This window comes from Anser cygnoides, chromosome 3, assembly GCF_040182565.1.
Source record: "Anser cygnoides isolate HZ-2024a breed goose chromosome 3, Taihu_goose_T2T_genome, whole genome shotgun sequence".
NCBI classification, from domain to species: domain Eukaryota; kingdom Metazoa; phylum Chordata; class Aves; order Anseriformes; family Anatidae; genus Anser; species Anser cygnoides.
The window spans coordinates 122,828,136-122,843,902 of NC_089875.1; the positions used below are offsets into that span (position 1 = coordinate 122,828,136).

The following is a 15,767-nucleotide window of genomic DNA, read 5'->3' on the forward strand; positions in this document are numbered from 1 at the left end:
CTAAACTGGGCCTAACTAGGCTAATTGAGGTTGTGCTGGGCTGCACTGGGCAAAATTGGGCTGCAATGGGCTAAACTAGGCTACGCTGGGGTAAAATGGGCAGCACTGGGCAAAATTGGGCTGCAGTGGAATAAACTGGGATAAACTGGGCTCTGCTGGGCTAAAAATAGGCAGCAGTGTGCTCAATTGGACCTGTTATTCTGGGCTCCATTGGGCTATATTGGGCTTACTTGGCTCTGTTATAATGGGCTCTACTAGGCTGTACTGGGCTAAATTGGGCCAAATTGGGGCTGTGCTGGGCTGCACTGGGTTAAATTGGGCTTCAGTGGGCTAAACTGGGCAAAAATGGACTCCACCAGGCAGCACTGGGCTAAATGGGGCTTCACTGGGGTAAACAGGGCTGTACTGGGCTCAATTGAACCTGTTATACTGGGCTGTAGTGGGCTGCACCAGGCTAAATTGGGTTTACTTGGCTCTGTTATAATGGGCTCAACTGGGCTAAACTAGGTTAATCAGCGCTGGGCTGGGCTGCACTAGGAAAAGAGAGCTGCAGTGGGCTATACTGAGCTAAACTGGGCTCCATTGGGCTAAACTGGCATGCACTGGGTGAAACAGGGCTCTGCTGGGTGAAACTGGGCTCCGATGGGCTTAACTGGGCTCTGCTGAGGTAAATGGGGCTAAATTAGGCTAATTGGGGCTGTTCTGGGCTGCAGTAGACTAAACTGGGATACACTGGGCTGTACTGGGCTCAACAGGGCTCAGTTGGACCTCTTATACTGGGCTGCAGTGGGCTACACCAGGCCAAATTGGGCTTACTTGGCTCTGTTATAATGGGCTCTATTGGGCTAATCGGGGCTATGCTGGGCTGCACTGGGCTCAACTGGGCTCCGCTGGGCTAAACAGGGCTCACCTGGGCTCAACTGGACCTGTTACACTGGGCTGCAGTGGGCTGCACCAGGCTAAATTGGGCTTACTTGGCTCTGTTATACTGGGCTCTACTGGGCTGCACCAGGCTAAACCAGGCTAATCAGGGCTGGGCTGGGCTGCACTGGGACAAATTGGGCTGCAGTGGGCTAAACTAGGCAAAACTGGGCTCTGCTCAGCTGCAAATGGGCAGCACTGGGCTTTACTGGGCTAAATATGGCTCCACTGGGCTGTCCTGGGCTCAGCTGGACCTGTTATACTGGGCTGCATTGGGCTTGCTTAGCTCTGTTATAATGGGCTCTACTGGGCTGCACTGGGCTAAACCAGGCTAGTTGGGGCTGGGCTGGGCTGCACTGGGCTAAATTGGGATGCAGTGGGCTAAACTGAGCTAAACTGGGCAGAACTGGGCTAAAGTGGGAAGCACTGGGAAAAATTGGGCTGCAGTGGGCTCCGCTGGGCTAAACTGGACTCAATGGGACCTATTATACTGGGCTGCATTGGGCTACACCAGGCCAAATTGGGCTTACTTGGCTCTGTTATAATGGGCTCTATTGGGCTAAACGGGGCTAATCGGGGCTATGCTGGGCTGCACTGGGCCAAATTGGGGTGCAGTGGGCTAAACTGGGCTAAACTGGGTAGCACTGGGCTAAATGGGGGTGCAGTGGGCTAAACTGAGCTAAAGTGGGTAGCACTGGGCCAAATTGGGCCGCAATGGGATACAGTGGGCTAAACAGGACTCCACTGGGCTGCACTGGGCTGCACTGGGCTCAATTGGACCTGTTATAATGGGCTGTAGTGGGCTGCACTGGGCTAAACTGGGCTTACTTGGCTCTTTTATAATGGGCTCTGCTGGGCTAAACTAGGCTAAACGGGGCTAAACTAGGCTAATTGGGGCTGTGATGGGCTGCACTGGTCCAATTTGGGCTGCAGTGGGCTCCACTGGGCTGAACTGGGCTCCAGTGGTCTAAAATGGACTGCACTGGACTTACCTTTGCTCCACTGGGCTAAATTGGGCTCCACAGAGCTAAACGGGGTTCCAGTGGGCCAAAATGGGCTGCACTGGGCAAAACTGGGATGCACTGGGCTGCATTGGCCCTGTTATGCTGGGCTGGGCTAACATGGGCTGCACTGGGCTAAATGGGGCTGTGCTGGGCTATGTTTGTGTCAAGTGGGTTGCAGTGCGCTGCACTGGGCCAAACTGGGCTTTGCTGGGCTAGACTGGGTTGTACCTGTCTCCACTTGGCTTTACTGAACTCTAATGGGCTGTGCTGGGCTCTTATAATGGGTTGTGCTGGGTGTTACTGGGGGGCGCTGGGTGTCACAGGGAGGCGCCGAGGCCTGGCCGCGCTGCCCCCGCCTTTGTGCCGGGTCCCGTCACCACGGCAACCGCGGGCAGGTGGCGGCCGATGGGCGGGGCCCGCGCCGACGGCCACGCCCCGTGCACCTGTCAGTCAGGCCGCGCGCAGCCTACCCTGCTGGCTGCCCGGCCCCGCCCCCCCGTGGGGCAGGCGGGCGGCGATTGGCCGAGGCCTTGCCCAGGGCCCGCCCCCTGCCGTGCAGGTTTGTGTGAGAGGCGATCGCGGACGGGGAGCGCGCCGGGTGCAGCCGGGGCCGGAGCGCAGCGGAGCGGGAGGTACCGGCGGGGCGGCGCGGGCCGGGCCGGGCCGGGCGGGCCGGGCCGGGATATGACGTTCCGGCTCCCGTAGGGGCTGTCGTGTCGCCGCCGTATCGCGACGGGCGGGACTATCGCGACAGGTGCGCGCATCGCGACGGGGCGGGAGTGTCGCGACAGGCCGCGGCGGGTCCTCCCGTCCTCCCTCCCTCCGCCCGCGGCGCTCGGCGGGCAGAGAGCCCGCGTGTGTCGCGCCCCGCCCGCTGCCCGCGGGTCGCCGGTCGCGACGGGGCCGCGGTGTCGCGACAGCGCGAAGGGCTGGGCCGGCCGGGGCGCGGCGGCGCGGCCCGCCCCCTCCGCAGCGCGGCCCCCGGGGCGGCGCCGTGTCGCGACAGGGCGCGGAGCAGCAGCAGGTGCGCGGGGCGCGGCGGGGGCGGGCGGGGCGCGGCGGGCCCGGCCCCATTGTTCCGCGGGGCGCTCCCGGGCGGCCCCGCCCCGCCCGGTGCCGCCTTTGTGCGGGGCGGCCGCGGGCTTTGTCTGCGGGAGCGCCCCGCGCCCGCCCGGGTGTGGCCGCGCCGCCGAGCCCCGGGCCCCGCCGCCCGCCTTTGTCCGGCCCCGGGCCGCGGCCCCGGGCTTTGTGCGCCGGGAGCAGCCGGCGGCCGCGGCCCGGTGCTGACGCTGCGCTTCGGCACGGCCCGGCCCGGCCGCACCGCGCTGCCCGGGGACCGAGCCCCGGGGGATGCCCGGGGACCGAGCCCCGGGGGGTGCCCGGGCCGTGCCCTGCTGCGGCCGGGCCCCGGGGGGCGCGGGGGGCGCTGAGCCGCGGGGGTACCGGGCGGGAGCGGGGGATGCGGGGGGCCGGGGTGATGGAGGGCCGGGGTGATGGAGGGCCGGGGTGATGGAGGGCCAGGGTGATGGAGAGCCGGGCGGGGACGGCGCTGGGCGGCAGTGCCAGGTGCTGCGTCCTGGGCGGCCCACAGGGGCTGCGGCGGCTGAGCCCCAAGGGGCAAGGGGAGGCTGGAGGCCGTGCCCGAGCCGCAGCCCCCTCGCCCGCAGCCCCCATGCCCACAGCACCCATGATGCCCGGTCCCCGCGGCCAGCGCTCGCCCTCCCACCTGCCCCTCGCTGTCGGCACGCCCGGGGCCGCAGCCGCCATCTCCTTGCCCCGTCTGTGGACCCGCGTGGGGGACCCCACCCGAGCACCCACCCGAGCACCCACCTGCCCACCGCACCGACCCCCGGGCACGGCTGGCAGCCGGGGCACTGCAGCCCTGGAAGGGCGAAGCCGTGCCAGAGCCCGCGCTGCTCAGGTCCCGTCCCGCTCTGTGCAGCACCACGCACGGCGGCCGGGGCGTGCCACGGGCTCAGGGCACTGCGAGCACGCGGTGCACGTGGCCGAGGCCGTGCCACGCTCGCAGCCGGCGGCCCCATCCCTGCTGCCCGCTCTGACCTCAGGCCTTTCCCAGCTCCTGGGGCTCCCCGGGCAGCTGGCGTGCTGGCCACAGACAGGGCACGGCCGTGCGGGGACCCCGCAGGGAGTGCCATCACCCTAAAATGATGTGGGAACGGGTGGGCACCAGCCCAGGGGCTCGGGTCTGTGCCGCTGCCCCTCCTGCGCCCCACACGCCTGGGGGCTCAGCCTGCCCCGCGGCACGGCGAGGATGCTGCAGGGAGGTGCCGTGGCTCGCAGCCGGCTGCCTCTGCTCGCTGCCTGCCTGCTCCAGATCCGTCCGTCACCGCCACCTCTTTCATCTCCGGGGTGCAATGCAGCAGTTCCCACCCTGCGTGGTGGGATGCCCAGCACCGCCCTGCCCAGCCCCAGTCCGCCCAGCACGTCCCCCCCGCACCCAGGTCACCAGGGGGTTCTCGGGCAGTGGGCACCGGTTCTCCCGCGGCCACTCACCCCGCCACGGTTGGTCTCTGCCCAAAACCTCGCCCCATGGGTGGTCTCCGGTGAGGCTGCTCTCCTGCACCCCTCGTCCCCATCCCGCCCAGACGCCCCTTTGAGCCCTGTCCTGAGTGGGGTGCTCTGGGGCCATGGCTTTCAGGAAGGAGACACAGACGGCCGTGGTCAGCACCCCCAGCACCCTTCCTCCATCCCGCGCTGGGAGCATCCCAGCCCCAGGGGCCCGGCAGCCCAGCCGGGGCTTGGGCCCCATCCCACCTATGCACCTCTTGCTCGGCACGCTGTGGGGGTCTGCCACGCTCCACGGGGACGTCCCCGGGTCTAAAGGCTGCTGCCAGCCTGGCTCAGCCCCTCGGGGACGTGCTTTCCATCGCACCGCTCCCGTTAGTCCCTTTGGTGCCTTGGCTGGGGAGGGGCCCCGGGGGCTGCAGTGGGTGGGTGCCAGCAGCCGGCGCGTGCCGAGCCGGAGCAGCTGCACGGGCAAAGGCATTCCTGGCAGCACCAAGCGGCGGGATGGGGCACGGGGCGGCACCGCAAAGCCCAGGGCAGGAGCAGAAGGGTGCCCGGTGCCCCCCAGCCCGCTGTCCCCTCCCCAGCCCCTCCCTGGGCAGCTGCTCCTGCGAAGGCACCGGGAATGCTCAGCTGCCGGCTCGGCCCCCCAGCCACCGCGGCTCCCCGCCAGGTCCAGCGCCCTGGAAGCCATTTGCTGCCGATCCAGCCTCTCACTGGGCAGCTGGGAGGCGCTGGCATGTGCTCGGGGCAGCCTCTGCTGCATTTGTGTCCCCCTCCCCAGTGCCCCCACCGGCAGCACCCTCTGTGGGGTGTCCCCTCCTCGCTGGCAGTGCCGCAGGGACCGCGTGTGGCCGTGCCCGTGTGGGGAGCCCGGGGATGCCCGGGGGCTGGCGAGGAGCCCTCGTCTTGGGGCTGGACTGGGGAGAAAGGAGGAAAAGCCGCACAATGCACATCATGAGCAATGCATGAGCGTGTCAATAACGCGGGGCCGGGGGGCAGCCCCGGCTCGTGCCAGCCCCTGCTGGGGGTGGTGGAGGGGACACCTGCCATGGGGGCTGCCCCGGCCTTTCTCTGGCAGAGGGGGGGCAGCACCGCCCTGGGCACGGCCCCACATGTGGGAACCATGTCCCTGGGGTGGGGGTCCCTGGGGAGAGCCAAAGCCCCTCTCTCCAATGCGCATGGGGCTCTGGGTGACGGGGTTGAGCACAGACTGGGTGCCGGTGTGGGGCTGCCCCAGCCCCCGGGTGCAGGAACCCTGCTGGCAGCTGGGGGTCCACAGGTCCCGGAGGGTCCTGGCCCATGCCCCCCCCCTTGGCCAGACTCGCCGCAGCCGGTGCGTGCTGGCCTCGCCCAGATGGGTCGATGGCGTTTGACCTTCGTCTACCACGCGAGTTATGGATTGTGTCTGGGGACGCTCCTCGCTGGGGGGGCTGAAGGCTGCGCGGGCACCCGGGGGGGCTGGAGCTGGGCACTCCCATCCCGGAGAGAGGTCTGTGCCAGGGGGTAAGAGCCCCTAGCCCGGGGGGTGGCTGGGGGCCCCATTGGGGTTATGTGACCACTGGCCGGGCAGTGCCGGGGCACAGGTCCCCAGAGAGGGGGGGCTGACAGGGCAGGCAGGCCCTGACTCAGCGCCCGGCGGCCCCCCCGCCCCGTGGATTTCCCGGGGATAATCCGGTGTTGACATGGCCCGGCATGGCGGGCGCGCAGCCGCAGGGCTGCCCGGAGCCCTGCCCGCCTGCCGGCACGTCGCCGGGGGGGGGCGCAGCGCCGAGCCAGCCCAGGACCCCCAGGGGCAGGCAGTGGGGCTGAGCCCCCCCCGGGCATGGGGGGCGGCGCGGGGCTGACCCCCTGCCCTGCTCGCAGAGCCATGCTCGCCAACGCGGCCACCATGCGGATCCTCATCAAGGGGGGGAAGGTGGTGAACGACGACTGCACGCTGGAGGCGGACGTCTACATCGAGAACGGCATCATCCAGCAAGTCGGCCGCGAGCTCATGATCCCCGGCGGGGCCAAGGTCATCGACGCCACCGGCAAGCTCGTCATCCCGGGCGGCATCGACACCAGCACCCACTTCCACCAGACCTTCATGAACGCCACCTGCGTGGATGACTTCTACCACGGCACCAAGGTACCGCCTGGCACGGGGCTCCCGCTTGCCCTCTGCCCCGGCCCCGGTGGGTCTGCTGCCAGCGCGGGGAGGGCTCCTCAGCCCTGCCGGCCATGTTTGGGGGGCTCAGATCACCCCAGCTGGGGATGGGCTGGCACAGGGCAGCAGTTCCCAGGCACTGGGTCAGCCTCTCGGCCAGGCAGACGGCAGCTGGCCGCCTTGCCCGGCTGCGGTCGCTGCCAGCTCCAGCGCCCGGTCGTGCCGCAGGTCTCAGCCGTGCCATGGCAGCAGCAGACCCCCAGCCCGGCTCTTCCCCAGCGTGGGCAAGAAAAAGCCACCGACTTGTGATTCTTCTTATTTTGCAAATCATCAGGTTTTGGCTCCGAGGAACGCTCGGGTCGCGCTGGCGCCCAGCCGCCCGCACCACCTGCAGCCAGCCCTGCTGTCGCAGGGACGCTGCGCGGCTGGGGACAGCGCGGCGGCTGCCCACAGCTGGGCTCGGGCTTCTGCTGCCTGCCCCCAGCTCTGCCCAGCACCCAGCAGGGATGGCAGGGACCCGGCGTGGTGCTCCACGGGGCCGGGGCAGGCAGCGTAGCTCTCGGGGGGCCATGGGGCTGGCGGTGCCAAGCACCGGGTGCCGCTGTCCAGGCGCCCCACACACAGCAGGCATTGTGCAGGGCTGGCGCCGGCCGTGCCTGGCCCTGGGGTGGGGGTGCTGGGCGGCGCTGTGCCGCGGCACGGCGAGGGGACAGCATGGTGACCGCAGGCACCCCGTGCCGTGCCTTCCCCACCCTGGCAGGGCAGGCTGCCTCGCAGCACAGCGAGCACCCCACCGGGGCCAATTGCTAAAGGAGCTTTGGGGATTAGCCGGGCCGGGTGAGCCGGGGACACGGCCGAGTGCGACGGCGCCCACCCCGCTGCCATGCAGGCTGTGTGGTTGGGGGGATCTCCCACGGCCCCCATGCTGCCAGGTGAGAGCGGCCCCCCTGGATTGGGCCCTGTGGTGCTGCAGTGCCCATGCCCATGGAGATTCCGGGCAGGGCCCCCCAAATCGAGCCGTTGGCACTGGGGGATGGCCGGCCGCGTCTGGTCTCCCTGTGTGCCTTAAGAACAAGGTGGGGTGCCCCCCCCCACAGGCAGGGCCAGGGGGGGGGATCGAGCCTGCAACAGAGCTGGCCCAGGAGCGCAGTGACCCCCCCGTTGTCCCCTGGGGGTGCAGCCATCCTGGCTGTCTGGGGACCAGCGCTGCCCCACAGTGTGGGCACCCCCAGGGGCGAATCCTGCCCCCAGTGCCAGCGTGCTCCCACCTCACCCACAGGCAGCCCTGGTGGGAGGGACGACGATGATCATCGGCCACGTGCTGCCCGACAAGGAGACCTCGCTGCTGGACGCCTACGAGAAGTGCCGCAGCCTGGCCGACCCCAAGGTCTGCTGCGACTACGCCCTGCACATGGGCATCACTTGGTGGGCGCCCAAGGTGAGCGCGGCACCGCGGCCCCCTCCGGCACCACGGGAGGGCACCGGGGCCGCCGTGCCCAGGAACAGCTGCTGTGGCCGGGGCTAATTCCTGTCCGCTGATCCCATTAGCCGCTTGTTTGGGAGGGTTTGCCGGAGCCCCCGGGCTGCCTTTTGAGCTGCCTTGATCCCGGGTCCCCGCCAGGCTGAGCCCCTCGCAGGGCGGGGGGGGCACGGCTGTGCTGGGCAGGGGCTGGGGGGACCCGATGCAGCTGCTGCAGCGGGATCAGGCCAGGACCAAGCCGCAGCGCACCAGGCCCTCCCCAGTGCACCAGTCACTCCCCGGGGCACGTGCACAAATCCTGCCTGAGACATCCCCAGGGGTGAAGTGTGGGCCCCTGCCCCATGGCGCTGAATGCCTCACCCCATGCCCGCCCCACGGCGGGGGGAGCACAGCCCAAACCTCTCCGTGCCCCCTGGAGCTGCCGTGTCGCCATCCGCGCTGAGCCACTGTCCCCATGCAGGTGAAGGCAGAGATGGAGACGCTGGTGCGAGAGAAGGGGGTGAACTCCTTCCAGATGTTCATGACCTACAAGGACCTGTACATGCTGCGGGACAGCGAGCTCTACCAGGTCTTCCGCGCCTGCCGCGACTTCGGGGCCATCGCCCGGGTGCACGCCGAGAACGGCGAGCTGGTGGCCGAGGTGAGCGCCGTGGGGCACCGTGCAGGGAGGGGGCCACGTGCGTGGGGCAGGCAGAGCCCCGGGTGGCCCCCAGCCTGACCCCGCGCCCTTCTGCAGGGAGCCAAGGAGGCGCTGGAGCTGGGCATCACGGGGCCGGAGGGCATCGAGATCAGCCGGCCTGAAGAGGTGGGTCCGGCCGCTTGCACCGCTGCGCCGCGGTGTCCCAGGGCACGGCTGTGCTCGGGCTGGGACGTGGCCCCGGAGCACCCTCAGCCAGCGGCCGTCCGTGCGGCCGCCCCGTGCACCCGTCTGTGCCATCCGCACGCCTGCACGCACCCGCTGGGCTGTGCGTGCACCCGTCCACCCGCGTGCTCGCCGCCCACGCACCCCTCTGCACCCCGTCTGCACCCCTGCGCCACGCACGGTGCCCCCGCACCCTGCCCGTGCCCCCATCCGTGCACCCACCGCCCCAAGCATGGCACAGCCCCCTCTGCCCACCGCCGGGTCCAGCTCCCCCGCGCGTGGCGGTCGCTCACCGCCGCTCTCCCCGCAGCTGGAGGCCGAGGCCACGCACCGCGTCATCACCATCGCCAACAGGGTGAGTCGCCCCGCGCCCCGCCTGGCGGGGACCCTGCCCCGCTGCCCCCTATAGCGCGGGGACCCCGTGGCCCCCGTCCGGCGGCCGGGGCGTCCCCGCGGGGCTCAGGGCACCCCCGTCAGCGCCGGCCGCTCCCCGCAGACCCACTGCCCCGTCTACCTGGTGAACGTCTCCAGCATGTCGGCCGGGGACGTCATCGCCAACGCCAAGATGCAAGGTACGGCCGGGGGGGGGCGGGGGGCGGGGCCGGGGGGCGGGGCCATGGGGCGAGGCTCCGCCCTCCGGGGAAACGCCCTTTGAGGCCCCGCCCCCCGCCTGTGGCCCCGCCCCCCGCCCGTGGCCCCGCCCCCCGCCCGCACCACGGGGCTGCAGTGGGAGCCCCTGGCCCCGCCCCCCGGGCTGCGGCCCCGCCCTCTGCGGTGGAAGGGCCCGGAGCTCCGCCCCCTGCCGGAAGCTCCGCCCCCTGTCTGAAGCTCCGCCCCCTGCCGGAAGCTCCGCCCCCTGCGCCTGGCGCGCCTGGCCACGCCCCCCCGCGTGGTGGTCCCGCCCACCGCGCTGCGGGCTGCGTCACACGTGGGCACGCGGGGACACGGGCACACACGCGGGGACACGCGGGGACACGGGCACACACGCGGGGACACGCGGGGACACGGGCACACACGCGGGGCGGGGACACGGGGCACCGGGGGGGGTCTCCAGGGGCGTGCACTCAGAGGTGTGGGGCACAGGGGCACACGCACGGACACGGGTGTGCGCGCGCACAGGGCCACGGGCACGTGGGCACGTGTGAGGCTGGGGGTGCGCACACAGACACGGGATGCACACGGGCGCGTGGGACACGGGCGGAGTCCTGGGGACGCAGTCACACGCGCGGGCAGGAGGTGCAGGGCCGTGGGCGTGGGCACACAGGGACACGTGGGGTCAGGGGCACGTGCGTGTGCACACGCAGGTGTGCAGGCCCACAGAGCCACGGGGGCGCATGGGCACAGGGTGCGGGGATGCGAGCGCACGTGTGCACGCAGGCACATACGTGCGCGCTGGGGCTCACTCCCACACCAGACACGGGCAGAACTCGCGCACAGCCCTCCCTTGCACACCCACCCCGCGCCCCCCGGCCCCGTCCCACCACCACGAGCACCCACCCCGTGCCTCCCCCCGCAGGGAAGGTGGTGTACGCGGAGACGACCACGGCGCACGCCACGCTCACCGGGCTGCACTACTACCACCAGGACTGGTTCCACGCCGCCGCCTACGTGACGGTGCCGCCCCTGCGCCTGGACACCAACACCTCCGCCTACCTCATGAGCCTGCTCGCCAAGTACGGCAGCCCCGGCTGCTCCCCGCGCCCCCTCCCCGTGTGCCACGCACTCTGGGCACCCTGCTGCCAAGGCGCGGCGCTCCCTGGGGCCACCACCACAGCCCCCCCCCATCCTTTGGGCACCCCACTCCTTGGGCGGGGCCCCCGGGAACCTCGCTTCATGGGCACGGTGCTCTCTGTGTGCTTCGCTTCCCTGACACTCTGCTCCCTCGGTGCCTCGCTCCTCGGGTACCCTGCTTTCCAAGCACCTGGGCTGCATGGGCACCCTGCTCCTTGAGCACCCCGCTGCATGGGTGCCCCAGTCCTTGAGCACCCCTCTGCACAAGTGCCCTTCTCCCTGAGCACCCCGCTGCATGGGTGCCCTGCTCCTTAAGCACCCCATTGCATGCATGCCCTGCTCCGTGAGCACCCCGCTGCATGGGTGTCCCACTCCTTGAGCACCCCTCTTCACAAATTCCCTGCTCCCTGAGCACCCCATTGCATGGGTGCCCTGCTCCCCGAGCGCCCCGCTGCCAGTCTCCAGCCGCGCTGCAGGCTGGCTGTGCGGAGCCGCCCCAGCCCTGCCAGCAGCAGCCCTGCCCCGTGCCCCCGCAGCGACACCCTGAACGTCGTGGCCTCCGACCACCGGCCCTTCAGCACCAAGCAGAAGGCCATGGGCAAGGAGGACTTCACCAAGATCCCGCATGGTGTCAGCGGGGTGCAGGACCGCATGAACATCATCTGGGAGCGGGGCGTGGTACGTGCACATCGGGCAGGGGCAGAGCCGCCCCGTGGGGCAGGATGCGGCCCGGCGCCCACCGCAGCGAGCGGGGCTGGTGCCTGGCTGGGGGCGCGCACGGGAACCCCTCACCCCCTTCTGGTGGCAGGTCGGGGGCAAGATGGACGAGAACCGCTTCGTGGCCGTGACCAGCTCGAACGCCGCCAAGCTGCACAACCTGTACCCCCGCAAGGGCCGGATCATCCCCGGGGCCGACGCCGACGTCGTGGTGTGGGACCCCGAGGCCACCAAGTAGGTGCCGCCCCTGTGGGGACGACGGGGACGGGGCTTCGCGAGGGCAGCCGCTCACCGCCCCGTCCCCTGCCCAGGACCATCTCGGCCAGCACCCAGGTGCAGGGCGGGGAAATCAACCTGTACGAGAACATGCGCTGCCACGGGGTGCCCCTGGTCACCATCAGCCGCGGGCGCGTGGTCTACGAGAACGGCGTCTTCATGTGCGCCGAGGGCACCGGCAAGTTCTGCCCCCTCCGCTCCTTCCCGGACTCCGTCTACAAGAAGCTGGTGCAGCGGGAGAAGGTACGAGGGGACGGGGACGCGGGGCCGGGCTGCGCTGCGCGGGGCGGCGGCGGTGCCAGCGGGGCGGCTCTGTGCCCCCGGGGCCGTGCGGTGCCGCGGTCGGTGCTGTGCTGGCAGGAGCGCGGTGCGCTCGGGGGGACGGGCAGAGCGTGGCGGTGGCAGCCCACGGGTGGGAGCAGGTCACAGGAGCCTCCCCCAGCTCCTGCCCTTCCCCACCCTCTCACCCTGCGGTGATGGTGCAGAGGGTTTGGGGACGGCCGCCCACTGCAGCCAGCAGTTGTGCCAGCGCGTGTGCAAGGTGCGTGCAAAGCTTCGGGGCCCTCTGTGCCTCTGTCTGTGGCTCTTTGCCCTCCACCAAGCCCTGGGCACCCCCCCACCGCCCCGCTCTGCCCTCACGCTTGTCCCCGGTGCTGTCCCGGCGTGACCCCCAGGACCGGGACCAGCGGTGCTGGCACACCCTGGCGCTGGGGACCCCGTGCCTGCTGCTGAGGCTGTGCGGGGGGCTTGATCGCGGCGATGATGGTGCGAGGGAAGCCCCAGCGGGAGCTGTGCGGGGCCTCGGGGCTGCGCGAGGGGCACGGGGCAGGGTCCTGCTGCTGTGCCTGCACGGGGCAGCGCTCGCTGCGTGGGCTGCTCTGAGCACCTGCCTGCGCCTCGCTGCTGGGCTCAGCACCGCCGGGGGGACGGGGCTGCGCCGAGGGGCTCACCCACCTTCCCCTGCCCAGCACCGCTCCACATCCCTGTGCACCGTCACGGGGCGCCGGGGCCTCGTGCACCCGGTGCAGGCTCACCCTGCACCGCTCCTTCCCGGGCTGCGCCCACCGCAGCCCCCTCCCCACATCGCTTTGCTCCGCAGACCGTGGCCCCGCCGTGCTCCCAGCCCACCCGCGCCCCCTCCCAGCCCCAGCCCCACTCCCTCCCCGTGTGCCCACGCCAAGGGACGCCCACATACTCACCCCGTACCCCCGTTTGCAGATCGTCCCAGCACCCAGCGCCCTGCCCGACCCCCAGCACCCAGCGCCAGCCCCCCCGCCTGCCCCGTGGCCCCTCCAGGCGGGCACGGCCGCGGCACGGCCCCCAGCTCATGGCTCTCTCTGCTTTTGCTTCCCTTCCGGCAGAGTTTAAAGCTCAGGGGCGTGGATCGCACCCCGTACCTGGGGGACGTGGCCGTGGTTGTGCATGCAGGGAAAAAAGAGACGGGGACGCCCCTTGCAGATACGCCCACCCGGCCTGCCACACGACACGGGGGCATGAGGGACCTGCACGAGTCCAGCTTCAGCCTGTCCGGTAAGAGCGGGGCTGCATCCAGGCCCCCCGGCCCCCTGCCCACCTCCCACAGGGGCTCCCCGGCACCGCCGGGCACCCCCAGACATCCCGGTGCCCCCCCCACCATCCCGGTGTGTCCCCTTCTCTGGTGCACGGGGCCCCCCCTCGCACCCCACTTCCCCAGCGCGCAGCTCCTGGGCAGAGTAGGGAGCTGACCCCGACCCCCTCCCCGTCCCCGCCGCCTCTCCGTGCGCCGTCTGTCCGTCTGTCTGTCCGCCATCCGTCCGTCCGTGGCTACGTGGCGGTGACACGGGCAGCAGCACAGCGGTGCTGGCGTTGTCCCCGTGGCCGTGGGGAGCGGGCAGGAGGGGGGCAGCTTCTCCCCGCTCCCCGGGGGTCGCATCCTGCTCCCCGTGCTGCCAGTGCTCGGTGCTGGCCGTGCTCCTGGGGGGGCCATGAGCGTCCCCCCGGGCACGGTGGGTCTGTGATCGTTGCCCCCCAGCCCTGGCGCTGCAGGAGGCAGGGGGCTCGCCCGCCGCTGTGGCACAGCCTGGGGTCCCCGGCGCAGCGGGTGGGTGCGGGGTGCTGGGTCTGGGGGCGGCGGCGGGGGCCTGGGGGTGGTGCTGGGGGGCTGGGGTCGCTGTCAGGCCTTGCTCTGTGTCCGTCAGCCCTGACGCCCGTCCGTCTGTCCGTCCCGCAGGTTCGCAGATCGATGACCACGTTCCAAAGCGAGCTTCGGCCCGGATTCTCGCTCCCCCCGGAGGCCGGTCTAGCGGCATTTGGTAAAGCCGGGGACCTGTCCCCCAACTGAGGACGCGGGCGCCGGGCCCCGCGCCCCCCCGCTCGGCACCGGCCGGGCCGCGGCCCCTCCGCTGGGGCTCCCCCCGTGCCCACCGCCCCGGCGGATTTGGGGGGGCCCTGCCCGGCCCCGTCCTGCCCGGTGGGGGCCGCGCCGGGGGCGCCCGCAGCGTCAGCCCTGCGCCGGGGGACCCCCAGTGCCGGGCTCCTGGAGCCGAGCCGGGGGCCCGGGGGGGGCCGAGCCCCCCGCCCGTGGGCCGGGGCCGGGGGCAGGAGGTGGGCCCGCCCCGTCCCTTTTCTGTTTGCACGTTGGGTTTGGATCAGTGATTTTTTGACTTGTTTGTGCATCACGTGGAAATACTCTGAAGTGGTTTGTGTCACTAGAGTTAGGGGAGACACGGGAGAAGCAGGGACCCTACCCCCCACACACACCCCTCCGGCCCCCCGGGACCCCCGCCCTCCCCCCCCGCCCTCGGTGCCGCCCGCCGGCACACGCGCGTGCACATGCGTGCGCACCCTGCACGCCCGGTGCCCGCGGGATCCTCGCCCCCCCCCGACCCCGCTGCGTCCCCCGGGGCCGCCGGTGCCCCCATCCCCATCACGCCATGGTGCTACCGGGGGGGCCGCCGCCCCCCGCCGCCCCCTGCGCCCCCGTCCCCCGGGGTAGTGTGAAATGTGAAATGTGGCTCGTGCACTTTGTCCCCATAGTTGGTCCTGTAGGCGTGCGGGGTCCGCCCCGCGTAGCTGCGGCCGCCCCGCGCGGTGCCGCTCCGTTTGCTCATTAAAACCCGTTCTCACCGCGCCCGGCCTCGCTGCCTGCTTGGGGTCGGGGCTGGGGGGGGGGGTGGTTCTGCCCCCCGCCGGGTGCACCCCGAAGGCCCCGCCGTGGGACCCCCCCTCTGCACGGCCGCCCCCCGGGGCTGCAGCCCCTGAAGGGGGCACGGGGCCTGCGCGCAGGCTGAGCGCACAACCCCGGAGCGTGCCCACGTGTGGACACGGGCGTGCGACGCACGGCGGCACGCACACCGACCTCGCTGCCGGACACCCCCATGTGCGGGCACTGGGACCCCCGCTGAGGGGCACAGCGCCACCGCGCATGAGCCGGCCCCGGCCACCGCATCGGCACCGCCTGGATGCGGGGACGTGGGGATGTGGGGACACAGACGGGGGGATGTGGGGACATGGGGACATGGGGACACAGGGACGTGGGACGTGGGGATGTGGGGACACAGACATGGGGATGCTGGGACACTGGGACACAGGGACACGGGGACACAGGGACAGGGGGACACATACATGGGGATGTTGGGACATGGAGGGACATGGGGACGTGGATACACAGATATGGGGATGCTGGGACACAAGTACATGGGGGCAGAGGGACATGGGGACACGGACATGGGGACGCTGGGACATGGGGACACGGTTATGGGGACGTGAGGACAGGGATGTGGGGACACAGGGTTGTGGGGATGTGGGAACATGGGGACACGGACATGGGGACGCTGGGTCACTGGGACAGGGGGACACGGGGACATGGGGACAGGGCTGTGGGGATACAGACATTGGGGTGCTGGGACACGGGGACATGGGGACATGGGGAAATGGGGACATGGGGATGTGGGTACACAGATATGGAGACGCTGGGACTTGGGGACACAGGGACAGGGGGACACAGATATGGGCATACTGGGACACAGGGACACGGGGACAGAAACGGGGATGTGGGGACATGGGAATGCAGGACACAGGAGACGTGTGGGGCCGTGGGGACACGGGGATGTGGGGACACGG

General features: G+C 70.7%; 1 protein-coding gene across 3 annotated transcripts; it reads left to right on the forward strand.

The window, feature by feature from the left end:
- Positions 1-2,415: 2,415 nt before the first annotated feature.
- On the forward strand, positions 2,416-14,775 carry DPYSL5 (dihydropyrimidinase like 5). 3 transcript variants are annotated; one of them, XM_066995237.1, is made up of 13 exons: positions 2,417-2,557; positions 6,318-6,582; positions 7,880-8,038; positions 8,541-8,720; positions 8,817-8,885; positions 9,253-9,297; positions 9,439-9,514; positions 10,459-10,615; positions 11,210-11,351; positions 11,482-11,624; positions 11,702-11,909; positions 13,028-13,196; positions 13,876-14,775. In XM_066995237.1, the coding sequence occupies exons 2-13, from the start codon at positions 6,322-6,324 to the stop codon at positions 13,959-13,961; spliced, it is 1,695 nt and encodes a 564-aa protein (XP_066851338.1). In that variant the 5' UTR covers positions 2,417-2,557; positions 6,318-6,321; the 3' UTR covers positions 13,962-14,775. The 3 variants fall into 3 exon arrangements, with proteins under 3 accessions (XP_066851339.1, XP_066851338.1, XP_066851340.1); XM_066995239.1 differs by having other exon boundaries at positions 2,547-2,679; XM_066995238.1 differs by lacking the exon at positions 13,028-13,196 and having other exon boundaries at positions 2,416-2,557.
- Positions 14,776-15,767: the final 992 nt, after the last annotated feature.